We start from the raw sequence: 27,778 nt of genomic DNA on the forward strand, positions 1-27,778 counted from the left end.
CACAGGTGGACTCCAATCAAGTTGTAGAAACATCTCCAGGATGATCAATGGAAATATGATGCACCTGAGCGTAATTTCGAGTCTCATAGCAAAGTGTCTGAATACTTATGTAAATAAGGTATTTCTGTTTTGTATTTTTTATAGATTTACAAAAAAATCTAAAAACCTGTTTTCGCTTTGTCAATATTGTGGTGATGTGATTGAAGGAGTCAGGTGCTGTCACGTCCGTTGATAAATGGGACGGACCAAGGCGCAGCGTGATATGCGTACATGTTTATTAAATATTAAACACAACGACAAAATAACAAACAAAACGAAACGTGAAGTCCAAGGCAGCACAACACAACATACCTTAACTGGAACAAGATCCCACAACCCACTAGTGCCAATAGGCTGCCTAAGTATGGTTCCCAATCAGAGACAACGAGCGACAGCTGCCTCTGATTGGGAACCACACAGGCCAACATAGATCTATACATACTAGAATGTACAACCTGGACAAACACAGCAAGGAAAATACACACCCTGACTCAACATATAAGCGTCCTCTGAGTCAGGGCGTGACAGTACCCCCCCCCCCCCCCAAAGGTGCGGACTCCGACCGCACAACATAAACATAACAGGGTAGGGGCCGGGTGGGCATTCCGCCTCGGAGGCGGATCCGGCTCAGGGCGTGACGACCACTTACTCTCCGCCTCCCTGTTGCGCCCCTGGTCTGGTCTGGACCTCGGCGCGCTGCTTCCCCTCTCCTTCCTCCCACGAAGTACCAAGCCCTGTCTGGACCCTGGTGTGGGAGACCCCAAACCTGGAGAGGGGCTGACGTCTGGGTCTGGACTGGAGCCGCTTACAGGAGCTGGACCGGGCACCGGTGGAGCGGACTGCTCTGGCTCCGGAGTGGAGCCACTGACCGGATCTGGACTGGACCCCGGTGGAGCGGACTGCTCTGGCTCCGGAGTGGAGCAGCTGACCGGAGCTGGATCAGGCACCGGTGGAGCGGACTGCTCTGGCTCCTGAGTGGAGCCGCTGACCGGAGCTTGACTGGACCCCGGTGAAGCGGATTACTCTGGCTCCGGAGTGGAGCAGCTGACCGGAGCTGAACTAGGCACTCCAGTGCTAGCTTCCCTACACTGGCTTCCTGTTAAGGCAAGGGCTGATTTCAAGGTTTTACTGTTAACCTATAAAGCGTTACATGGGCTTGCTCCTACCTATCTTTCCGAGTTGGTCCTGCCGTACATACCAATACGTACGCTACGGTCACAAGACGCAGGCCTCCTAATTGTCCCTAGAATTTCTAAGCAAACAGCGGGAGGCAGGGCTTTCTCCTATAGATCTCCATTTTTATGGAACAGTCTGCCTACCCATGTGAGAGACGCAGACTCGGTCTCAACCTTTAAGTCTTTACTGAAGACTTATCTCTTCAGTAGGTCATATGATTGAGTGTAGTCTGGCCCAGGAGTGTGAAGGTGAACGGAAAGGCTCTGGAGCAACGAACAGCCCTTGCTGTCTCTGCCGGGCCGGTTCCCCTCTCCACTGGGGTTCTCTGCCTCTAACCCTGTTGCAGGGGCTGAGTCACTGGCTTGCTGGTGCTCTTTCATGCCGTCCCTGGGAGGGGTGCGTCACTTGAGTGGGTTGAGTTACTGACGTGATCTTCCTGTCTGGGTTGGCGCCCCCCCTTGGTTTGTGCTGTGGTGGAGACCTCTGTGGGCTATACTCGGCCTTGTCTCAGGATTGTAAGTTGGTGGTTGAGGATATCCCTCTAGTGGTGCGGGGGCTGTGCTTTGGCAGAGTGGGTGGGGTTATATCCTTCCTGTTTGGCCCTGTCCGGGGGTTTCTTCGGATGGGGCCACAGTGTCTCCGGACCGCTCCTGTCTCAGCCTCCAGTATTTATGCTGCAGTAGTTTATGTGTCGGGGGGCTGGGGTTAGTTGGTTATACCTGGAGTACTTCTCCTGTCTTATCCAGTGTCCTGTGTGAATTTAAGTATGCTCTCTCTAATTCTCTCGTTCTCTCTTTCTCTCTGAGAACCTGAGCCCTAGGACCATACGTCAGGACTACCGGGCATGATGACACCTTGCTGTCCCCAGTCCGCCTGGCCTTGCTGCTATTCCAGTTTCAACTGTTCTGCCTGCGGTTACGAAACCCCTACCTGTCCCAGACCTGCTGTTTTCAACTCTTAATGATCGGCTATGAAAAGCCAACTGAGAGACCTGAGCCCTAGGACCATACGTCGGGACTACCGGCCGTGGTGACTCCTTGCTGTCCCCAGTCCGCCTGGCCTTGCTGCTATTCCAGTTTCAACTGTTCTGCCTGCGGTTATGGAACCCCTACCTGTCCCAGACCTGCTGTTTTCAACTCTTAATGATCGGCTATGAAAAGCCAACTGAGATTTATTCCTGATTATTATTTGACCATGCTTGTCACTTATGAACATTTTTGAACATCTTGGCATGGTTCTGTTATAATCTTCACCCGGCACAGCCAGAAGAGGACTGGCCACCCCTCATAGCCTGGTTCCTCTCTAGGTTTCTTCCTAGGTTTTCGCCTTTCTAGGGAGTTTTTCCTAGCCACCGTGCTTCTACACCTGCATTACTAGCTGTTTGGGGTTTTAGGCTGGGTTTCTGTACAGCACTTCGAGATATTAGCTGATGTAAGAAGGGCTATATAAAATAAAATTGATTGATTGATTGGAGCGGACTGCTCTGGCTCCGGAGTGGAGCAGCACCGGTGGAACAGGCACGGGCCGTGCTGGACTGGACACACGCACCACTGGCTTGGTGCGAGGGGCAGGAACAGGCCGGACCGGGCTGGCGACGCGCACCACTGGCTTGGTGCGAGGGGCAGGAACAGACCGGACCGGGCTGGCGACGCGCACCACTGGCTTGGTGCGAGGGACAGGAACAGGCCGGACCGGGCTGGTGACGCGCACCACTGGCTTGCCAAAATCTGATTCTGGATTTTCTTAAAACTCTGACGCGTTTCGGCTGCATGGCCTTTGTCAGGGAGGACGAAGGCCATGCTCCCCCCTGACGAAGGCCATGCTCCCCCCTGACGAAGGCCATGCTCCCCCCTGACGAAGGCCATGCTCCCCCCTGACGAAGGCCATGCTCCCCCCTGACGAAGGCCATACTCCCCCCTGACGAAGGCCATGCTCCCCCCTGACGAAGGCCATGCTCCCCCCTGACGAAGGCCATGCTCCCCCCTGACGAAGGCCATGCTCCCCCCTGACGAAGGCTATGCTCCCCCCTGACGAAGGCCATGCTCCCCCCTGACGAAGGTCATGCTCCCCCCTGACGAAGGCCATGCTCCCCCCTGACGAAGGTCATGCTCCCCCCTGACGAAGGCCATGCTCCCCCCTGACGAAGGCCATGCTCCCCCCTGACGAAGGCCATGCTCCCCCCTGACGAAGGCTATGCTCCCCCCTGACGAAGGCCATGCTCCCCCCTGACGAAGGCCATGCTCCCCCCTGACGAAGGCCATGCTCCCCCCTGACGAAGGCCATGCTCCCCCCTGACGAAGGCCATGCTCCCCCCTGACGAAGGCCATGCTCCCCCCTGACGAAGGCCATGCTCCCCCCTGACGAAGGCCATGCTCCCCCCTGACGAAGGCTATGCTCCCCCCTGACGAAGGCCATGCTCCCCCCTGACGAAGGCCATGCTCCCCCCTGACGAAGGCCATGCTCCCCCCTGACGAAGGCCATGCTCCCCCCTGACGAAGGCCATGCTCCCCCCTGACGAAGGCCATGCTCCCCCCTGACGAAGGCCATGCTCCCCCCTGACGAAGGCCATGCTCCCCCCTGACCAAGGCCATGCTCCCCCCTGACCAAGGCCATGCTCCCCCCTGACCAAGGCCATGCTCCCCCCTGACGAAGGCCATGCTCCCCCCTGACGAAGGCCATGCTCCCCCCTGACGAAGGCCATGCTCCCCCCTGACGAAGGCCATGCAGCTGAAACGCGTCAGTTTTAAAACTTTGTTTCCTTTGAACATGCCATTGAAATAAAGGCATTTTAATGAATTACAGTGGCAAGAAAAATAATGTGAACCCTTTGGAATTACCTGGATTTCTGCATAAATTGGTCATAAAATGTGATCTGATCTTCATCTAAGTCACAACAATAGACACACCCAGTGTGCTTAAACTAATAACACACAAATTATTGTATTTTTCTTGTCTATATTGAATACATCATTTAAAACATTCACAGTGTAGTTTTGAAATAGCATGTGCACTTCTAATGACTTCTCCAAAAGCTAATTGGAGTCAGGAGTCAGCTGACCTGGAGTCCAATCAATGAGACAAGATTGGAGATGTTGGTTTGAGCTGCCCTGCCCTATAAAAAAACACTAAAAAAATTTGAGTTTGCTATTCACAAGAAGCATTGCCTGATGTGAACCATGCCTCGAACAAAAAATATCTCAGAAGACCTAAGATTAAGAATTGTTGACTTGCATAAAGCTGGAAAGGGTTACAAAAGTATCTCTAAAAGCCTTGATGTTCATCAGTCCACGGTAAGACAAATTGTCTATAAATGGAGAAAGTTCAGCACTGTTGCTACTCTTCCTAGGAGCGGCCTGTCCTGCAAAGATGACTGCAAGAGCACAGCGCAGAACGCTCAACGAGGTTAAGAACAATCCTAGAGTGCCAGCTAAAGACTTACAGAAATCTCTGGAACATGCTGACATCTCTGTTGACGAGTCTACGATACGTAAAACACTGAACAAGAATGTTTACACGGTGTGTTCAATAAAGACATGAAAACGTATCATTGTTTGCGTGTTATTAGTTTAAGCAGACAGTGTTTGTCTAATGTTGTGACTTAGATGAAGATCAGATCAAACTTTATGACCATTTTATGCAGAAATCCAGGTAATTTCAAAGGGTTCACATACTTTTTCTTGCCTCTGTAATGAAGACTCCCTTGATTCTCCTTTCTTTTTTGCTGATTTCTAGAAGTCTTGGCGGTTGAAAACAGAGAACGTGTCTCTCTCTCTCTCTCTCTCTCTCTCGCCCTAGCTTTTAAAGGCTCTAAAGACTACTAATGGTATTACAAGGAAAGGTGCACGTGGAGTTGGAGCAGCCTGTCACAGGGAGAACCCCTCGGTGAACTCAACTAAAGACGCTGAGTGTTGACGAACGCCAATGTCAGCCCCATTAGTTCTACAGCTGTTTTTATTTTCTTTAAAAACCAAGTACACCTCAGAGTACAGTCCTCCGGGCCAAACTTTAATAAATAAATTGCCCCGTGTTCCCTTCTAAAAGCTTCTAAGTGTTCTAGTTTTAAGTGTTAAAAGGTGATGGAGGTTTCCCAGCCAGTCATTCAGTCAGTCGGCCGGCCAGTACACCTCAGAGTACAGTCCTCCAGGCCAAACTTTAATAAATAAATTGCCCCGTGTTCCCTTCTTAAGGCTTCTATGTATTCCAGTTTTTCAGTGTTAAAAGGTGATGGAGGTTTCCCAGCCAGTCAGTAGGCCAGTCAGCCAATCAGCCAGTACAGTCAGTCTCTATGTAGGGTGCACCCTATTCCCTATAAACTGTAGTGCACTACTTTTGACCAGAGGCCTATGAGGCCTATATGGGCCCTGGTCAAAAGTAGTGTACTATGTGGGGGATAGGGTGCCATTTGGGACGCAATGTTTCAAGGAAGAAGAGTTACATCAGGAAGAAGAAGAGAGGGAGAATCAGATCTGTATATCCCTTCTTTCCTCTACATACAGTTTTATAAACAGGCCCATGATTCTCTCTCTCTCTCTCTCTCTCTCTCTCTCTCTCTCTCTCTCTCTCTCTCTCTCTCTCTCTCTCTCTCTCTCTCTCTCGCTCTCTCTCTCTCTCTCGCTCTCTCTCTCTCTCAACCCTCTCTCTTTCAATTCAATTCAAATGGGCTTTATTGGTATGGGAAACATACGGTTATATCGCCAAAGCAAGTGAAATGAACAAATTTAACAACATCAACTAAAAACTATTTGAAAATAACAGTAAACATTGCACTAAAAAGGATTCAAAAATACATTTCAAATGTTATATTATCAGCTGTGTATAGTGTTTTAGCAATAACACAAATATTTGTAGTACGAACAGTGTGGGAAGATTTAAAAATAATAATAATAATAATTATCTCTATTTCCCCCTCTAACTCATCCCCCAGCTCTAGCTCCAATCATTTGTGAATCAGAATCAGGCTGGTCCACTCTGGTCCGCTCTGGTCAGCTCTGGTCCGCTCTGGTCAGCTCTGGTCCACTCTGGTCAGCTCTGGTCCACTCTGGTCAGCTCTGGTCCGCTCTGGTCAGCTCTGGTCCGCTCTGGTCCGCTCTGGTCAGCTCTGGTCCGCTCTGGTCAGCTCTGGTCCGCTCTGGTCCACTCTGGTCCACTCTGGTCCGCTCTGGTCCGCTCTGGTCCGCTCTGGTCCTCTCTGGTCAGCTCTGGTCCGCTCTGGTCCGCTCTGGTCCGCTCTGCTCAGCTCTGTTCAGCTCTGGTCCACTCTGGTCCGCTCTGGTCCACTCTGGTCCGCTCTGCTCAGCTCTGTTCAGCTCTGGTCCACTCTGGTCCGCTCTGGTCCACTCTGGTCCGCTCTGCTCAGCTCTGTTCAGCTCTGTTCAGCTCTGGTCCACTCTGGTCAGCTCTGGTCCACTCTGGTCAGCTCTGGTCCGCTCTGGTCCGCTCTGGTCAGCTCTGGTCCGCTCTGGTCAGCTCTTTTCCGCTCTGGTCCACTCTGGTCCGCTCTGGTCCACTCTGGTCCGCTCTGGTCCGCTCTGGTCCTCTCTGGTCAGCTCTGGTCCGCTCTGGTCCGCTCTGGTCCGCTCTGGTCCGCTCTGCTCAGCTCTGTTCAGCTCTGGTCCACTCTGGTCCGCTCTGGTCCACTCTGGTCCGCTCTGCTCAGCTCTGTTCAGCTCTGGTCCACTCTGGTCAGCTCTGGTCCACTCTGGTCAGCTCTGGTCCGCTCTGGTCCGCTCTGGTCAGCTCTGGTCCGCTCTGGTCAGCTCTTTTCCGCTCTGGTCCACTCTGGTCCGCTCTGGTCCACTCTGGTCCGCTCTGGTCTGCTCTGGTCAGCTCTGGTCCGCTCTGGTCCGCTCTGGTCCGCTCTGGTCCGCTCTGGTCCGCTCTGCTCAGCTCTGTTCAGCTCTGGTCCACTCTGGTCCGCTCTGGTCCACTCTGGTCCGCTCTGCTCAGCTCTGTTCAGCTCTGGTCCGCTCTGTTTAGCTCTGGTCCGCTCTGTTCAGCTCTGCTCAGCTATGTTTAGCTCTGCTCAGCTCTGTTCAGCTCGCTGGGGTTTTTCATCATCTAACTAGGCGTCAGCCTCAAAGCAAATGTCAGAAGAATACAGAGGAATCGCAAAACTCCTACCTGCGGTTAATACAATCCCTCAGAAAGGGGTAGTGATGGGGGGAAAAAAATGATAGTTGCATATCGCAATATTATTTTAGGACGATATTATATAGATATATGACCTCCAAAAACTTTTTTTGCTAGTGTAGGTAGCGTTAGCTAGCGCTAGTCGGCTATACCAGCACCAAAACTCTGGTATTTTTCATCCTATAGCTTGTTCTCCATCGTCTTTTTACTTTTTAATTTCATTTTAATATATAATTGAATATGCCATTTAGCAGACGCTTTTATCCAAAGCGACTTACAGTCATGCGTGCATAAATTTTTACGTATGGGTGGTCCCGGGGATCGAACCCACTACCCTGGCATTACAAGCGCCATGCTCTAACAATTGAGCTACAGAGGACCAATTGAGCTATATAGTGAGCCAACATGTTTTCAGCACTTTTATTTCCCTGATAAATCAAAACTATTTTTCTCATGCTCTCTCTTGTCTCTCTGCAGCAAATCACAATAAAAGCACAGTGTCGAATGGCAATACATATAGAATTATGAAAATCACAATACATATCGTATCGGCACCTAAGTATCGTGATAATATTGTATCGTGAGGTCCCTTGCAATTCCCAGCCCTAGAAAGCTGTCCCCACAAGGGAAAATTATATTTTAGGATTAGGGTCAGAATTAGGGTTAGGGTTAGGTTTAGGGTTAGGGGTTTGGGAAAATAGGATTTTGAATGGGAATCAATTGTTTAGTCCCCACAAGGATAGTAAAACAAACGTGTGTGTGTGTGTTTGTGTATATGTGCACGACACAAACAAGATATGTGACCAGGCTAACATCTGTGATGCATTGTGGGTAAATTGTGACTGACTGACCGATCTACAAATAATAATGTTACTTATGATGCAAAGTGATTAGTATTATCAGTCAGCTGATGTGATCTGGGTGATCTGAAAAGTCATAGTCAATCGATCAATAATATAATAATACTTTTAGCAAAAATGTTTATTTTCAATTTACAATCTGTAGAAACAATGAGAATAGAAAGGTTCAGAACTTTTATAAAACATCACAGTACAGTTGAAAAATATATGGCAAATAGAAATCCTATATGGATGGTGTTAAGAAATAGATGGGTGGTGTTGAATGGAGCTGAATGATGGGACTAATAACAACTAATAACAAGATAACTAATAATGTAAGCATACTGTGTCCATAATAAGTATATAGGTTGTAGGTTGGGATCTTTTGTGAAAGAGCACAGTTAGAAAGATATGGCATATAGGAGCAAACTGGATGGACATCATGAAAATGATCGGAGAGGTTGAGGGTTTAGGGTTAGACAGAGTAGGGGTTAGGGTTAGACAGAGTAGGGGTTAGGGTTAGACAGAGTAGGGGTTAGGGTTAGACAGAGTAGGGGTTAGGGTTAGACAGAGTAGGGGTTAGGGTTAGACAGAGTAGGGGTTAGGGTTAGACAGAGTAGGGGTTAGGGTTAGACAGAGTAGGGGTTAGGGTTAGACAGAGTAGGGGTTAGGGTTAGACAGAGTAGGGGTTAGGGTTAGACAGAGTAGGGGTTAGGGTTAGACAGAGTAGGGGTTAGGGTTAGACAGAGTAGGGGTTAGGGTTAGACAGAGTAGGGGTTAGGGTTAGACAGAGTAGGGGTTAGGGTTAGACAGAGTAGGGGTTAGGGTTAGACAGAGTAGGGGTTGGGGTTAGACAGAGTAGGGGTTAGGGTTAGACAGAGTAGGGGTTAGGGTTAGACAGAGTAGGGGTTAGGGTTAGACAGAGTAGGGGTTAGGGTTCAGGGGTTGGAAAGGGTGGTGGGGTTGGAAAGGGTGGTGGGGTTGGAAAGGGTGGTGGGGTTGGAAAGGGTGGTGGGGTTGGAAAGGGTGGTGGGGTTGGAAAGGGTGGTGGGTTGGAAAGGGTGGTGGGGTTGGAAAGTAATAAAGGGGAATATAAAAAAAAGTATTTGATCCCCTGCTGATTTTGTACGTTTGCCCACTGACAAAAACATGATCAGTCTATAATTTTAATGGTAGGTTTATTTGAACAGTGAGAGACAGCATAACAACAAAAAAATCCAGAAAAACGCATGTCAAAAATGTTAGAAATTGATTTGCATTTTTTTTATGAGGGAAATAAGTATTTGACCCCTCTGCAAAAGTACTTGGTGGCAAAACCCTTGTTGGCAATCACAGAGGTCAGACGTTTCTTGTAGTTGGCCACCAGGTTTGCACACATCTCAGGAGGGATTTTGTCCCACAGATCTTCTCCAAGTCATTAAGGTTTCGAGGCTGACGTTTGACAACTCGAACCTTCAGCTCCCTCCACAGATTTTCTATGGGATTAAGGTCTGGAGACTGGCTAGGCCACTCCAGGACCTTAATGTGCTTCTTCTTGAGCCACTCCTTTGTTGCCTTGGCCGTGTGTTTTGGGTGATTGTCATGCTGGAATACCCATCCACGACCCATTTTCAATGCCCTGGCTGAGGGAAGGAGGTTCTCACCCAAGATTTGACGGTACATGGCCCCGTCCATCGTCCCTTTGATGTAGTGAAGTTGTCCTGTCCCCTTAGCAGAAAAACACCCCCAAAGTATAATGTTTCCACCTCCATGTTTGACGGTGGGGATGGTGTTCTTGGGGTCATAGGCAGCATTCCTCCTCCTCCAAACACGGCGAGTTGAGTTGATGCCAAAGAGCTCGATTTTGGTCTCATCTGACCACAACACTTTCACCCAGTTCTCCTCTGAATTATTCAGATGTTCATTGGCAAACTTCAGACGGGCCTGTATATGTGCTTTCTTGAGCAGGGGGACCTTGCGGGCGCTGCAGGATTTCAGTCCTTCACGGCGTAGTGTGTTACCAATTGTTTTCTTGGTAACTATGGTCCCAGCTGCCTTGAGATCATTGACAAGATCCTCCCGTCTAGTTCTGGGCTGATTCCTCACCGTTCTCATGATGATTGCAACTCCACGAGGCGAGATCTTGCATGGAGCCCCAGGCCGAGGGAGATTGACAGTTATTTTGTGTTTCTTCCATTTGCGAATAATAGCACCAACTGTTGTCACCTTCTCACCAAGCTGCTTGGCGATGGTCTTGTAGCCAATTCCGGCCTTGTGTAGGTCTACAATCTTGTCCCTGACATCCTTGGAGATTCTTTGGTCCTGGCCATGGTGGAGAGTTTGGAATCTGATTGATTGATTGCTTCTGTGAACAGGTGTCTTTTATACAGGTAACAAGCTGAGATTAGGAGCACTCCCTTTAAGAGTGTGCTCCTAATCTCAGCTCGTTACCCGTATAAAAGACACCTGGGAGCCAGAAATCTTTCTGATTGAGAGGGGGTCAAATACTTATTTCCCTCATTAAAATGCAAATCAATTTATAACATTTTTGACATGTTTTTTTCTGGATTTTTTTGTTGTTATTCTGTCTCTCACTGTTCAAATAAACCTAGCATTAAAATTATAGACTGATCATTTCTTTGTCAGTAGGCAAACGTACAAAATCAGCAGGGGATCAAATACTTTTTTCCCTCACTGTATATGTATGTATGTATGTATGTGTGTATGTATGTATGTATGTATGTATGTATGTATGTATGTATGTATGTATGTATGTATGTATGTATGTATGTATGTATGTATGTATGTATGTATGTATATGTATGTATGTATATGTATATGTATATGTATATATATATATATATATATATATATATATATATATATATATATATATATAAAACATGGGGGATTGGAAGTGATGCAGACAATTACATTGATGAATCTATCTGTAATATTAAGCTGACCTACCCCCTAAAAAAAAAAGTGTGGCCGTGTTCAACAGAATCAAATCTGTGATGCATTGTGGGTAAATTGTGACTGATCGATCTACAAATAATAATGTCATTTATGATGCAAAGTGATTAGTATTATCAGTCAGCTGATGTTGAACAAACCTCTGACAGATAGGCCCTGAGGCTCGAGGCCTTGCCCAGACTATCTGTCGTACTCAGCCCAGGAGGGGTGAGCAGGGGCCTGGGTCGGGTCGGCTGACTGGTGGGGGTCACCGGCCTGCTCCGTGACCTCCTGAAGGTCACCTCCTTATGACCCTTGTGACCTCCGTGAACCCCGACCCCTGGGGTCACGGCCGTCATGGCAGACCTGGAGGTCAGCAGGCTGTTGGGGGTCATGGGTCTGCTGCTGGGGGTTCTGGGGGTCGTAGTTCTGCTGCCGGGGTTGCTGGGGGAATGAGTCCGGTGGCTGCCGGTCATGGTAAGGGAGGTGGGCTTGCGGGTGAGCAGGGGGCTGAGTTTAGGACTGACCAGGGGATAACCTATAGAGCTGGGCTTGGCTGAGCGGGTGAGGATGGGAGACTGAGGTCTGGAGGGGGGTCTGGAGGTCTGGCCGGGTAATGGGAGGGTGTTGGGGAGTGTGCCCGGGAGAGAAGTGTGGAACAGGGGGGTGAGTAGGAGAGAGCTGTAGGGGCTGTTGGGACTCCGCTGGGCTAGTTTCCCCTGCTCGGCCAGCTTGGCCAGATCCTTCTCCACCTCTGGAAGGGGACAGAGACAGACAGGTTGGGGATATAAATGCAGAATGACCAATAACATTAGGACCTAGAGTTTTCCCTGACGACGTAACATAGTCAGGTCCTTCTCCACCTCTGGAAGGGGCACAGAAACAAAGACAGACTGACAATTAATGAATGATAAACAAACAAGATTTATAAGTAGGGCCCAGAGATGTTCCTGACCACCAGATCTGGCAGGGAAAGACTCTGGACCTTAATACATTAGACAGGGGCAGAGAGCTATGTAAAAGTGGACTATGTTTCATATCATTGACCTTTTCAATCCTTCACATACATACTGCTATAATGCATATAAATGTTCAGATCTTTCTCTGATGTTGGAATCAAAGCACGTGTGTATCATGGTGGTCTCTACATGTCTGAAGATATAGGGTGGACTCACTAATATTAATATCATGGTGGTCTCTACATGTCTGAAGATATAGGGTGGACTCACTAATATTAATATCATGGTGGTCTCCACATATCTGAAGATATAGGGTGGACTCACTAATGTTAATATCATGGTGGTCTCTACATATCTGAAGATATAGGGTGGATTCACTAATATTAATATCATGGTGGTCTCCACATAGTATCTGAAGATATAGGGTGGACTCACTAATATTAATATCATGGTGGTCTCCACATATCTGAAGATATAGGGTGAATTCACTAATATTAATATCATGGTGGCCTCCACATATCTGAAGATATAGGGTGAATTCACTAATATTAATATCATGGTGGTCTCCACATATCTGAAGATATAGCGTGGATTCACTAATATTAATATCATGGTGGTCTCCACATATCTGAAGATATAGGGTGGACTCACTAATATTAATATCATGGTGGTCTCAATATATCTGAAGATATAGCGTGGATTCACTAATATTAATATCATAGTGGTCTCCACATATCTGAAGATATACAGTGGGGAAAAAAGTATTTAGTCAGCCACCAATTGTGCAAGTTCTCCCACTTAAAAAGATGAGAGAGGCCTGTAATTTTCATCATAGGTACACGTCAACTATGACAGACAAAATGAGAAAAAAAAATCAAAAAAATCACATTGTAGGATTTTTAATGAATTTATTTGCAAATTATGGTGGAAAATAAGTATTTGGTCAATAACAAAAGTTTCTCAATACTTTGTTATATACCCTTTGTTGGCAATGACACAGGTCAAACGTTTTCTGTAAGTCTTCACAAGGTTTTCACACACTGTTGCTGGTATTTTGGCCCATTCCTCCATGCAGATCTCCTCTAGAGCAGTGATGTTTTGGGGCTGTCGCTGGGCAACACAGACTTTCAACTCCCTCCAAAGATTTTCTATGGGGTTGAGATCTGGAGACTGGCTAGGCCACTCCAGGACCTTGAAATGCTTCTTACGAAGCCACTCCTTCGTTGCCTGGGCGGTGTGTTTGGGATCATTGTCATGCTGAAAGACCCAGCCACGTTTCATCTTCAATGCCCTTGCTGATGGAAGGAGGTTTTCACTCAAAATCTCACGATAAATGGCCCCTTTCATTCTTTCCTTTACACGGATCAGTCGTCCTGGTCTCTTTGCAGAAAAACAGCCCCAAAGCATGATGTTTCCACCCCCATGCTTCACAGTAGGTATGGTGTTCTTTGGATGCAACTCAGCATTCTTTGTTCTCCAAACACGACGAGTTGAGTTTTTAACAAAAAGTTCTATTTTGGTTTCATCTGACCATATGACATTCTCCCAATCCTCTTCTGGATCATCCAAATGCACTCTAGCAAACTTCAGACAGGCCTGGACATGTACTGGCTTAAGCAGGGGGACACGTCTTACACTGCAGGATTTGAGTCCCTGGCGGCGTAGTGTGTTACTGATGGTAGGCTTTGTTACTTTGGTCCCAGCTCTCTGCAGGTCATTCACTAGGTCCCCCCGTGTGGTTCTGGGATTTTTGCTCACCGTTCTTGTGATCATTTTGACCCCACGGGGTGAGATCTTGCGTGGAGCCCCAGATCAAGGGAGATTATCAGTGGTTTTGTATGTCTTCCATTTCCTAATAATGGCTCCCACAGTTGATTTCTTCAAACCAAGCTGCTTACCTATTGCAGATTCAGTCTTCCCAGCCTGGTGCAGGTCTACAATTTTGTTTCTGGTGTCCTTTGACAGCTCTTTGGTCTTGGCCATAGTGGAGTTTGGAGTGTGACTGTTTGAGGTTGTGGACAGGTGTATTTTATACTGATACAAGTTCAAACAGGTGCCATTAATACAGGTAACGAGTGGAGGACAGAGGAGCCTCTTAAAGAAGAAGTTACAGGTCTGTGAGAGCCTGAAATCTTGCTTGTTTGTAGGTGACCAAATACTTATTTTCCACCATAATTTGCTAATAAATTCATAAAAAATCCTACAATGTGATTTTCTGAAAAAAAAAATCTCAATTTGTCTGTCATAGTTGACATGTACCTATGATGAAAATTACAGGCCTCTCATCTTTTTAAGTGGGAGAACTTGCACAATTGGTGGCTGACTAAATACTTTTTTTCCCCACTGTAGGTGCTGCTGTAGGCCCTCCTAGGTTGGTGACAGAAGCACCAGATCATCAGCAAACAGTAGACATTTGACTTCAGATTCTAGCAGGGTGAGGCCGGGTGCTGCAGACTGTTCTAGTGCCCTCGCCAATTCGTTGATATATATGTTGAAGAGGGTGGGGCTTAAATTGCATCCCTGTCTCCCCCCACGGCCCTGTGGGAAGAAATGTGTGCGTATTTTGCTATTTTAACCGCACACTTGTTGTTTGTGTAGATGGATTTTATCATGTTTTTCCCCCAACCCCACTTTCCATCAATTTGTATAGCAGACCCTCATACCAAATTGAGTCAAAAGCTTTTCCCCACTGTAGGTTGGACTCACTAATATTAATATCATTGTGGTCTCCACATATCTGAAGATATAGGGTGGACTCACTAATGTTAATATCATGGTGGTCTCCACATATCTGAAGATATAGGGTGGACTCACTAATGTTAATATCATGGTGGTCTCCACATATCTGAAGATATAGGGTGGACTCACTAATGTTAATATCATGGTGGTCTCCACATATCTGAAGATATAGGGTGGACTCACTAATGTTAATATCATGGTGGTCTCCACATATCTGAAGATATAGGGTGTTAGCAAACATCAACACCATAAGAGATCACATGCTTCATAACAGGGGTGTGGGACTGCTGCATTTTTCCTTTTTCATGACGTTTGTCTTCAAAACCTTTTTTACTGGTCATAGAAAACAATATTCATTGACTGTCAATTTGCGGTGAATCCTGCTTCCTCTGTCAATCTGAATTCCAGATTGACATTAAAAACATCGCCCACGTAGAATGAAGCATGCTTCCCAAATGACACCCTATTTCCTACATAGTGCACCCATAGGCTCTGGTCAAAAGTAGTGGGCCATCTAGGGAATAGCATTGAGGATGCACAGAAGTGTTCTGCCAGAAATTCGGAAAAAATATAATTGTTTGCTTTATTGGTAGATACGAAAACAGTTTTCTTTTTGTGGAGGGGATGTGACTGCCAAGAAGAACATCTGGGAGTTGGCTGCTCTACTCATCTCCCCCCCCCCCTTTTTTGTCCTTTTCAGATTTTGACGCTGTTGGGTTTTCAGCGATCCAAGAGGGATATTTTCTGAAATGACTCACCACAAAGGGTTTGTGCTCTATAGGCGCCGGTCAAAAGTAGTGTACTATATAGGGAAAAGGGTGCCATTTGGGATGCACTCTAAGTATTTTCAGGGAACCGCGTATGTGTGACTATTAATAAATAACATGTAGCGGAAGCATGGCGTGTATTTTATAAATCTCTTACTTCAACCATTTATGAGCAAACAGAGCCTTCTCCTAAACCAAATCAAATCAAATCAAATCAAATTTTATTGGTCACATGCGCCGAATACAACAGGTGCAGACATTACAGTGAAATGCTTACTTACAGCCCTTAACCAACAGTGCATTTATTTTAAACAAAAAAGTAAGAATAAAACAACAACAAAAAAGTGTTGAGAAAAAAAGAGCAGAAGTAAAAAATAAAGTGACAGTAGGGAGGCTATATATACAATAGAATAAAGTGACAGTAGGGAGGCTATATATACAGGGGGGTACCGTTGCATAGTCAATGTGCGGGGGCACCGGCTAGTTGAGGTAATATGTACATGTGGGTAGAGTTAAAGTGACTATGCATAAATACTTAACAGAGTAGCAGCAGCGTAAAAAGGATGGGGTGGGGGGGCAGTGCAAATAGTCCGGGTAGCCATGATTAGCTGTTCAGGAGTCTTATGGCTTGGGGGTAGAAGCCATAAGACTCCTGAAGAAACAAACAGCATTTACATTTTTTGTGTACTACTTTTGACTATATAGGGAATAGGGCGCCATTTGGGACACAGATCATAGCTGTATGTTTGAATGAGAATATATGAGCCACTGAGATTATGGGAAGCTTTATGGTTGTAACATGGGTTATGGGAATATTTATGGTCGAGTTCCATTGACCTCTTTACTGCATCTATTGGTTAAGTAATTTAATGTCGAACTAAATGTAAAAAATATATATATTTCAGAGGTTTAAAAAGGAACAGATAGGAACAATATATTTTTGGGGGTTCGAACTGGTTCAGAACTTTTTTTTGCCGGTCGGAACAGTGAAACGGAACGAAAAATAATAATGGTTCTGTTCAGAACAAAACGATTGGAAAATAATTTTGGTTCCAAGCCCTGGTAAGGAGTTAGGGGTTAGGGTTATGTGGTTAAGGTTAGGGTTAGGTTAAGGGTTAGGGTTAGGGATTAGAAATTAGGGAAAATAGGATTTTGAATGGGAATCAAGTGTTTGGTCCTCACAAGGATAGTAAAACAAAAACAAAACGTTTGTGTGTGTCAAGATATTTACCAGCTGTGAGTGCCTCTGGATGACATTAACAGGCTAAGTGGTGCCATTATGCTTCACATAACCCTGGAATGTAGAGACTATGTGGTGTACATGAAGCAGAGGCTTACGTCCCAAATGGCGCCCTATTCCCTTTATAGTGCACTACTTTTGACCAGAGTCCATAGGGTAGTGCGCTACATAGGGAATAGGGTGCCATTTGGGACACAGAAAGTGGGACCCATAGATAAATGGAGCGACACGCACCAACAAACAACTGGGTGATACATGTCTTAGATGTGACTGCGGATAGAGACATCACCTCTTTGGTCTACTTTTCATCTGGTTAATAAATTAATTAAATATCTCTCTCTCAGTCACCCGTGACGACCGTCTCAGAGAGTTACCCAGACAGACATCACGTCAACTGTCATTTAAAGAGAGGAAGGAGATCTAGCCTGATGGAAAGACACAGTGACTGCCCTTATATTTTGGTCCGGGTATTTGTAACTTAAAATGTGTTAGTTCACAGCAGTGTGTGTGTGTGTGTGTGTGTGTGTGGGTTAGCCAATCAAACTGCTCCGGCCCCAAATATGTTCTTTGGCAGGAGCTAGGTTCATTCTGTCTCTCCCTATGTTCGTTCTCTGTCACGTGTGTCTTTTTGATCTGGGTGACCCAGTATTTGTTACTGTATAAAACCCCACCTGTCACACAAAGAACCCCCCACACACACCATACACATGCAGACAGATACCTACCAGCGAGGTGTTTGCCCATGTTCTCCAGTTCTTTGGAGAAGACAGAGTCACTTAGTAGCACTCCTCCCGTCTGTCCCCGCAGATCCCTGGATGAAATCCCTCCTCCTCCTCCTCCTCCTCCTGCTCCTCCTCCCCCTGCTCCTCCTCCTGCTCCTCCTCCCCCTCCTCCTCCTGCTCCTCCTCCTCCTCCTCCTGCTCCTCCTCTAGCCACCTTCACGTCAGCCTCCCAGACTGCCTGACGCTACAAACAAACAGAGAGAAGAGAAAGAGGGAGTAAAAAGAGGAGAGTCACATTACAGAAAGAAAGACGACCCCTCAATTACAACACGACCCCTGAATTACAACACAACCCCTGAATTACAACACAACCCCTCAATTACAACACAACCCCTCAATTACAACACAACCCCTCAATTACAACATTACAGAAAGAACGACCCCTCAATTACAACACGACCCCTCAATTACAACACGACCCCTGAATTACAACACGACCCCTGAATTACAACACAACCCCTCAATTACAACACAACCCCTGAATTACAACACAACCCCTCAATTACAACACAACCCCTCAATTACAACACAACCCCTCAATTACAACATTACAGAAAGAACGACCCCTCAATTACAACACGACCCCTCAATTACAACACGACCCCTGAATTACAACACAACCCCTGAATTACAACACAACCCCTCAATTACAACACAACCCCTCAATTACAACACAACCCCTGAATTACAACATTACAGAAAGACCGACCCTTCAATTGCAAACAAGACCCCTCAATTACAACACAACCCCTCAATTACAACACAACCCCTCAATTACAACATGACCCCTCAATTACAACACGACCCCTCAATTACAACACGACCCCTTAATTACAACATTACAGAAAGAACGACCCCTCAATCACGACATTATAGAATAATCCAGCTACTGCTCAAAAGCTCAAGATGGCGGCAGGCCCCAGCATAACAAGAGGCAATTATTACATTTTACGGGCATTAGAAAAACGTTGGGTAACCGCAGAGAGTGTAGATGAAAGTGGGTTGGTTGGTTGGTTGGTGGGGCGGGGTTCTGTAGAACATCGACTGGCAGTAGTGGTCGATTTTTAAATAACAACCACAGTGATCCATCAATAGGCAGTTAACAGACAATAAATCAAACAAAACCAAACTACTTCCTTGAATATTGTTTCATAAAGACTACGGATATGAGAAAGAATTTTTGCATACTAAAATAAAATAAAAACGTATTTCAATTTCACATGAACAGGCACACAGGGATCATGAATAAGCAGAACGCATGATGGCTTCGTCCCAAATGGAACCCTTTCCCCTATATAGATCTATAGGGGTCCGGTCAAAAGTAGTGCACTATATAGGGAATAGGGACGAGACCTATGGTTGCAACTTGCACCTATTCCTTGATTCAGACATCATTTAGTAAGGGCCGGGTTGCCAGGTCTGTATAATTGGAGTCTAAATATCAGTCCCTTTTATCCCACTGATCACAGTCGGGTCAGATGAGTTGTAATGGGTCCCAAATGGCACCCCATTCCCTATATAGTGCACTACTTTTGACTTGGGGCCCATAGGGCTATATAAGGAATAGGGTGTAATTTGGGACCCACCCACTGTATGTGTGAGCCTCTTGTACAGGCGAGACAGAAAACCATCCTGCCTTTGTGGTGTAGCTATAATCCATGCTCTCCTTTATGTTAGATGGCGTCCCAAATGGCACCCCATTCCCTACGTAGTGCACTACTTTTGACCAGAGCCCTATGGGCAAATAGGGTGCCCCTTGGGGACATACTGTAGACTTAGTAAACCCTAACGTTACTTAAGTGTCAATGTATGTCGATGACTCAAGTTTCCTCTTAAGTCCGCAATCTGGATCCCTGCACAGTCTCAGTGAAGATCTAGATCACTTTTATAGCCTCTCTGGACTAAAGCCCAGTCGTGTTCCTGAGTGGCGCAGTGGTCTAAGGCACTGCATCACAGTGCTAGCTGTGCCACTAGAGATCCTGGTTCGAATCCAGGCTCTGTCGCAGCCGGCCGCGACCGGGAGACTCATGGGCAGCGCACAATTGGCCCAGCGTCGTCTAGGGTAGGGGAGGGAATGGCTGGCAGGGATGTAGCTCAGTTGATAGAGCATGGCGTTTGCAACGCCAGGGTTGTGGGTTCGATTCCCACGGGGGACCAGTATGGAAAAAATAAAAATGTATTCACTAACTGTAAGTCGCTCTGGATAAGAGCGTCTGCTAAATGACGTAAATGTAAATGTGATACAGTAAGTGTCCCATATTGGATCGTTAAAAGACACCATTTTTTCTACATGACCTAATAGTTGACCAATACAACAGGCTGATGGTGAAGTAGACGTACTTGTAGTTCATTTCCCTGAAGATATTAAATGAACTTCCACAATCAATTTCAATAGAAAGCAGACAATATTCTGCAAACCACGGAGAGGTAAATACCTGTCTATTTATGGGCAAATCACATTGATTAAATCTTTAGTCCTATCACAGTTTAATGACTTACTTATGGCACTGCCTAATCCAGATGACTCGTTATTTTTTTAAATCATATGAGCAAAAAAATATTTAACTTTATTTGGAACGCTAAACCAGACTAAATTAAACGTGCCTATTTATATAATGAATATGAGTTTGGGGGGCTGAAAGTATTAAATATTGAGGCGTTAAACCTCTCACTAAAAAGCTTCACTCATACATGTCATCCCTAAACCTGAACCTGAACCTGAACTTCTCATTTTCGGTTAATTGAACATTTTAATTTGTTCAAAGTATCACCCTTTCTTAAACAAGCCATACAAAGCTGATTACAATTTCAATGTTATCCTCCAGAAAAGACAGAACAAATATTACAATAAATATTATTGTTAAACTCAAATATACTGATTGATAAAATAAATAAATATTAACAATATTATGAATAGGAATGGTGGCGTTATGTTACATATGCAGCTATCTAAAAAATATTGGAATGTCAGCTCAATCCAAAGTTACAACCAACTGATTGCAGCATTACCACAAATATAGAGGCAAGTGGAAAAGAGAGAAGGTAGGGAACTTGTTTGCCTGCCATATATTAAAGATACCATTTAAAAAAAAATGTTTAGTCATTTAGCAGATGCTCTTATCCAGAGGAACTTACAGTGAGTGCATACATATTTTTTTCATACTGGCACCCCGTGGGAATCAAACCCACAACCCTGGTGTTGCAAACACCATGCTCTACCAACTGAGCTACATCCCTGTCGGCCATTACCTCCCCTACCCTGGGCCAATTGTGTGCCGCCCCATGGGTCTCCCGGTCGTGGCTGGCTACAACAGAGCCTGGATTCGAACCAGGATCTCTAGTGGCACAGCCAGCACTGCGATGCAGTGCCTTAGACCACTGCGCCACTCGGGAGGACATTGGCTGAAAAGGATTGGCATAAATAGAAAGATGCAGCAGTTTGATTTGAGGACAGACATGTTGACAGCAGAGCCATACAGGTTGCAACATAGCTGGGAAGAGATTGTCCATGTACCGATTCCATGGCACACTGATACAAAAACCAACACCTGATTCAACCCTTCAATTTAAATTATTAGAAAAAAGTATTGCCACCAACATGATGTTATACTGTATAGTGCACTACTTTTGCATGATCCCTGGTAAAAAAATAAATAATACACAATAGGGAGAAGAGGGGTGGAGATGGGCTGGAGAGGAGAGGAGAGGAGAGGAGAGGAGAGGAGAGGAGAGGAGAGGAGAGGAGAGGAGAGGAGAGGAGAGGAGAGGAGAGGAGAGGAGAGGAGAGGAGAGGAGAGGAGGAGGAGGAGAGGAGAGGAGAGGAGAGGAGAGGAGAGGAGAGGAGAGGAGAGGAGAGGAGAGGAGAGGACAGGGGAGGGGAACGCAGAGGAGAGGAGAGGAGAGGAGAGGAGAGGAGAGGAGAGGAGAGGAGAGGAGAGGAGAGGAGAGGAGAGGAGAGGAGAGGAGAGGAGAGGAGAGGAGAGGCTTAAATCAGGAATATAATTGTGTATTGTCAATACCCTGTTGGCTGTTATGACTCAGTCATGTCATTGGGTCTGTGTGCCTGGGAGCGAACAGATCAACCACACAGTACATTAGGTCTGCGTTCCAAAGGGCTGTTCCCATTGGGCTCAGGTCTAAAGTAGTCCACTATATAGGGATTAGGATGCCATTTGGGATACACTCTAGGTGAGTCTATAGCCACGCCAAGACAACAGGAATGGATTATCTGAAGCATTAGACCTCATATTATTCATATCCTCCTGTGGCTGTGGGGTTAGGGGTTAGGTTAGGGGTTAGGTTAGGTTAGGGGTTAGCTGTGGCTGTGGGGTTAGGGTTAGGTTAGGGGTTAGGTTAGGGGTTAGGTTAGGGGTTAGGTTAGGGTTAGCTGTGGCTGTGAGGTTAGATTAGGGTTAGCTGTGGCTGTGGGGTTAGGGTTAGGTTAGGGGTTAGGTTAGGTTAGGGTTAGGTTAGGGGTTGGATAAGAGCGTCTGCTAAATGACTAAAATGAAAATGAAAAAATGGGTTAGATTAGGGGTTAGGTTAGGGGTTAGATTAGGGTTAGCTGTGGCAGTGGGGTTAGGGGTTAGGTTAGGGGTTAGGGGTTAGATTAGGGTTATGGGTTAGGTTAGGGGTTAGATTAGAATGAGCTGTGGCAGTGGGGTTAGGGTTAAATGACTAAAATGAAAATGAAAAAATGGGTTAGATTAGGGGTTAGGTTAGGGGTTAGATTAGGGTTAGCTGTGGCAGTGGGGTTAGGGGTTAGGTTAGGGGTTAGGGGTTAGATTAGGGTTAGGGGTTAGGTTAGGGGTTAGATTAGAATGAGCTGTGGCAGTGGGGTTAGGGTTAGGTTAGGGGTTAGATTAGGGTTAGCTGTGGCAGTGGGGTTAGGGTTAGGTTAGGGGTTAGGTTTTGAATTAGGGTAAGGTTAAAAAGAGACTGGTTTGTCTTGTGGTGCGCAGGCCTATTGTTGTGTGCCCCTCCAATATAATGCTATAAAAAATTCCACTGTTAAAATGATCTAGATTGCCTCCTAAGAACCTCACCAAAAGTAAGTAGGTTATTGTTGTTTCTAAAATGATAGTCTGAGTGGTTATCTAGGACCATGAAGGGACCGGGATATTAAAATATACAAGGGATCAGGGGATAGATGCTTTAATAACACATATACAAACACAATTATAGACACATATATAAGCGCTAGAAGACAAAGTGCTAGGACTGGGAGATAAATGCTAAAATGTCAAAACAAATTCAAATACATAAAAAAGGAAGGAATAAAACTATTTCAGATGAGCATGCAAATATTAAATATTAGACAACCACTGAAACTTTATTTATTGTATTTTTTGTTTAAATAGTTCATCCTCTTTCACCTCCTTGAGATCCCTGTAAACAAGTGCTATCCCTTTCAATTGATCCTATCTAACTGGTTAAAAACGCTCATTCAGACCGGTGGGCGTAATCGTTTGTAGATCTCTTATCCACCCACGTTCCACTGCTTTTCGCCGTCCACTGGTCCAACCAGAACACGACTGTAAGCCGGATATATTGAGGTAAGTGATGGGGTGATCCTGGAAATGAGTCACTAGTTCTGTGTGTAGATGGGCCCGTTTGATGTTGTATAGATGTTGTTTAAGTCTAGTTTCTATTGTATACTGAGTTTCCCCGATGTAGTGTTTTTTGCATAATGTACAGGTAATTATATAAATGACATTTGGAGTGTTGAGTGAGATAGAGTCTAAAATTGGAGTGGAGGTCTTGCTATGTGGATTTGAAATGAATTTTCTTGGTCTGAAATGGGCCGTGTGAGGTTTGGGTGGTTGTGGGGGCTTAGTGCTGTATTTGGCTTTGATTAGGACGTCTTTAAGACTCTTATTCCTTCTGAATGCTGAGATGATTCTATATGGCTGGAAGGGTGTGAATGCCTGATGTAGCGGTCTGATCCTATGGGAGAATGGAGTGACTAAGGGGATAAGGATTGTCTGCTGATTGGAAGAGGAATCAGAGGAGGAGAGAAGGTTGTGATTCAGAGAGGGGGGTGGGGGGGGTTGTTTTGGTGGGGTTAGGGTTAGGGTTAGGAGTAGGGTCAGGGTTAGGGGTGGGAACAGGATACGAACCCGGGTTAGGGTAAGGGTTAAGGTTAGGGTCAGGGTTAGGGTTAGGAGTAGGGTTAGGAACAGGATACGAACCCGGGTTAGGGTAAGGGTTAAGGTTAGGGTCAGGGTTAGGGGTGGGAACAGGATACGAACCCGGGTTAGGGTCAGGGTTAAGGTCAGGGGAAGGGGAGGATTTGGCAGTGCCTCTAGAACCTCTGGAATGAAAGTTGTGGTCAGAAAGAGTGATTGACAGACTTGTGTTTTGTGGGTGTGTTGGCTGAATGGGAGAGAGGGCCGCCAAGGTGCTGGTTTTTATGGTTCTGAGATATCGCGTTAGGGGTTAGGGGTTAGGTTAGGGGTTAGATTAGGGTTAGCTGTGGCAGTGGGGTTAGGGGTTAGGGGTTAGGTTAGGGTTAGGGGTTAGATTAGGGTTAGGGGTTATGTTAGGGGTTAGATTAGAATTAGCTGTGGCAGTGGGGTTAGGGTTAGGTTAGGGGTTAGGTTAGGGGTTAGGTTAGGGTTAGGGGTTAGGTTAGGGGTTATTTTAGGGGTTAGATTAGGGTTAGCTGTGGCAGTGGGGTTAGGGTTAGGTTAGGGGTTAGGTTAGGGGTTAGGTTAGGGTTAGGTTAAAGGTTAGGGGTTAGGTTAGGGGTTAGGTTAGGGGTTAGGTTAGGGTTAGGGGTTAGGTTAGGGGTTATTTTAGGGGTTAGATTAGGGTTAGCTGTGGCAGTGGGGTTAGGGTTAGGTTAGGGGTTAGGTTAGGGGTTAGGTTAGGGTTAGGTTAAAGGTTAGGGGTTAGGTTAGGGGTTAGGTTAGGGTTAGCTGTGGCTGTGAGGTTAGGGGTTAGGTTAGGGTTAGCTGTGGCTGTGAGGTTAGGGGGTTAGGTTAGGGTTAGGTTAGGGTTAGGTTAGGGGTTAGGTTAGGGGTTAGGTTAGGGTTAGCTGTGGCTGTTGGGTTAGGGGTTAGGTTAGGGTTAGCTGTGGCTGTGAGGTTAGGGTTAGCTGTGGCTGTGGGGTTAGGGGTTAGGTTAGGGGTTAGGTTAGGGTTAGGTTAGGGGTTAGGTTAGGGTTAGATGTGGCTGTGGGGTTAGGGGTTTGGGTTAGGTTAGGGTTAGCTGTGGCTGTGGGGTTAGGGGTTAGGTTAGGGTTAGCTGTGGCTGTGAGGTTAGGGGTTAGATTAGGGGTTAGGTTAGGGTTAGGTTAGGGGTTAGGTTAGGGTTAGCTGTGGCTGTGAGGTTAGGGGTTAGATTAGGGTTAGCTGTGGCTGTGGGGTTAGGAGTTAGGTTAGGGGTTAGGTTAGGGTTAGGGTTAGGTTAGGGGTTAGGTTAGGGTTAGCTGTGGCATTAGGGGTTAGGTTAGGGGTTAGGTTAGGGTTAGCTGTGGCTGGGAGGTTAGGGGTTAGATTAGGGTTAGCTGTGGCTGTGGGGTTAGGGGTTAGGTTAGGGGTTAGGTTAGGGTTAGCTGTGGCTGTGGGGTTAGGTTAGGTGTTAGGTTGGGGTAAACTGTGGCTGTGGGGTTAGGGTAGGGTTTAGGGGTTAGGTTAGGGTTAGCTGTGGCTGTGGGGTTAGGGGTTAGGTTAGGGGTTAGGTTAGGGTTAGCTGTGGCTGTGGGGTTAGGTTAGGTGTTAGGTTGGGGTAAACTGTGGCTGTGGGGTTAGGGTAGGGTTAGGGCTGGGTTAGGGTTAGGGTTGGGTGAGGTTAGCTGAAGGATGATGGAGTAGGTTAAGGTTGGGTTAGGGATGGGTTAGGGTGTGGTTAGCTGGAAGATGGTGGAAACAAGTATGAAAAAAGTATGAAAATGTATGAACTCACTACTGTAAGTGGCTCTGGACAAGAGCGTCTGCTAAATGACTAAAATGTAAATGTAAATGGGTGTCCATGGATGTAATGGAGGGAAATAATGGTTTTATTGCAAATTAATTCTGGGTATCTGATTTGTATTGATATGATCTATGTTTTATTGATATATGGCTGGTGGATGTTAAAGTTGAATTAAATACATATACTTCAGAATGAATTTTATTTACATTAGAGTATGTGTTTTGCAACCAAATGCATTACAATAGCATTTCTATGGGGCATGCTTTGTTAACTACACAGAAAACACTCAACATGCCATTAGTGATTAATATTAGCTTCAACAGTGTTACCCTGATATGATTAAGGACTCCTGGCTGTGTGGGATTAACCTCGCTGTGTGAAATTACTGAATGGCAAGTTTGATTGAACGTTGGCCCTTGAAGAGTGAGAATTGAAAACTCACGCTCACTAAAGTTGAAAGAGTCAGACATTCTTTTCTAATACGTAGTGCGGTGCGGGAGAGCGAGCTGGGGTTCGTGCTCTGCTCTGCATGCATTCACAAGCAATCTCTTAAAGTTGTATTAGTAGCTCTATATTTAGCAGAGCTGTTGTAACCACAGCAGCACGATCCCTCTCTCTCCCTCTCTCTCTCACCCTCTCCCTCTCCCAGCTCTCTCCCTCTCTCTCCCCTCTCTCTCCCAACTCTCTCCCTCAGCTCTCTCTCCCCTCTCTCCCCCTCTCTCTCCCAGCTCTCTCTCCCTCTCTCTCCCTCCCAACTCTCTCCCCCTCTCTCCCAGAGCTCTCTTTCTCTCCCTCTCTCTCCCAGCTCTCTCTCCATCTCTCTCTCTCCATCTCCCTCTCTCTCCTTCTCTCTCTCGCTCCCTCTCTCTCCCAGCTCTCTCTCCCTCTCTCTCCCTCTCTCTCTCCACCTCTCTCCCAACTCTCTTCTCTCAGCTCTCTCTCCCTCTCTCTCTCCCTCTCTCTCCTTCTCTCTCTCGCTCCCTCTCCCTCTCTCTCTCTTCACCTCTCTCCCAGCTCTCTCTCTCTCTCCTCAATCTCCCAGCTCTCTCTCCCTCTCTCTCTCTCTCCACCTCTCTCCCAGCTCTCTCTCTCTCTCCTCTCACTCTCTCTCCCCCTTTCTCCCTCTCTCTCCCAGCTCTCTCCCTCTCTCTCCCCCCTCTCTCCCAGCTCTCTCCCTCTTTCCCAGCTCTCTTTCTCTCTCTCCCTCTCTCTCCCAGCTCTCTCCCTCTCTCTCCCCCCTCTCTCCAAGCTCTCTTCCTCTCTTTCCCAGCTCTCTCTCCCTCTCTCTCTCTCTTTCTCTCCCACTCTCCCTCTCCCTCTCTCTCCCAGCTCTCTCCATCTCTCACCCAGCTCTCTCCCTCTCTCTCCCTCTCTTTCCCAGCTCTCTCTCTCTCCCTCTCTCTCTCTCTCTCTCTCTCTCCCACTCTCTCACCCAGCTCTCTCTCCCTCTCTCTCTCCCCCTTTCTCCCTCTCATCTCTCTCCTCTCTCTCTCCCCTCTATCCCAGCTCTCTCCCTCTCTCCCAGCTCTCTCCCTCTCTCCCAGCTCTCTCCCTCTCTCCCAGCTCTCTTCCTCTCTCTCCCTCTCTCTGTCTCTCTTCCTCTCTCCCCCAGCACTCTCCCTCTCTCCCCAGCTCTCTTCATCTCTCTCCCTCCCTCAATCTCCCAACTCTCTCCCTCTCTCTCCTGCTCTCTCCATCTCTCCCCCTCTCTCCCAGCTCTCTCCCTCTCTCTCCCAGCTCTCTCTCCTCCTCTCTCCCAGCTCTCTCCCTCTCTCTCACCCTCTCTCCATGCCTCTCCCAGTTCTCTCCCTCTCTATCCCAGCTCTCTCCCCCTCTCTCTCCCAGCTCTCTCTCCCTCTTCTCCCAGCTCTCCTCTCCCTCTCTCTCCGTCTCTCTCTCTCCTTCTCTCTCTCTCCCTCTCCCTCTCTCCCCTCCTTCTCTCTCTTGCTCCCTCTCTCTCCCTCTTCCTCTCTCTCCCTCTCTCTCCAGCTCTCTCTCTCTCCCTCTCTCTCCCAGCTCTCTCGCTCTCTCAGCTCTCTCTCTCTCACTCCCTCTCATCCCTCTCTCTCCCAGCTCTCTCTCCCTCTCTCACCCAGCTCTCTCACCCTCTCTCTCCTCGCTCTCCCAGCTCTTTCCCTCTCTCTCCCCCTCTCTCCCAGCTCTCTCCCTCTCTCCCTCAGCTCTCTCCGTCTCTCTTCCTCTCTCCCCCCAGCTCTCTCCCTCTCTCTCCCCCTCTCTTCCAGCTCTCTTTCTCTCT

The 27,778-nt window shown here is 46.8% G+C and overlaps 1 protein-coding gene across 1 annotated transcript in view; it reads right to left on the reverse strand.

The window, feature by feature from the left end:
* LOC311109209 (uncharacterized protein C8orf34 homolog) overlaps positions 1-27,778 on the reverse strand; it is a gene marked incomplete at both ends in the record, with an annotated part of 118,217 nt that overhangs the window by 20,246 nt on the left and 70,193 nt on the right. The window contains 3 exons of the mRNA XM_084152056.1: positions 11,279-11,871; positions 17,548-17,665; positions 17,759-17,788. Coding sequence (XP_084008182.1) covers positions 11,279-11,871; positions 17,548-17,665; positions 17,759-17,788 — 741 coding nt within the window. The remainder of the gene's footprint in view (positions 1-11,278; positions 11,872-17,547; positions 17,666-17,758; positions 17,789-27,778) is intronic.

Source organism: Coregonus lavaretus (assembly GCF_964263955.1).
Source record: "Coregonus lavaretus genome assembly, chromosome: 34".
Classification (NCBI taxonomy): domain Eukaryota; kingdom Metazoa; phylum Chordata; class Actinopteri; order Salmoniformes; family Salmonidae; genus Coregonus; species Coregonus lavaretus.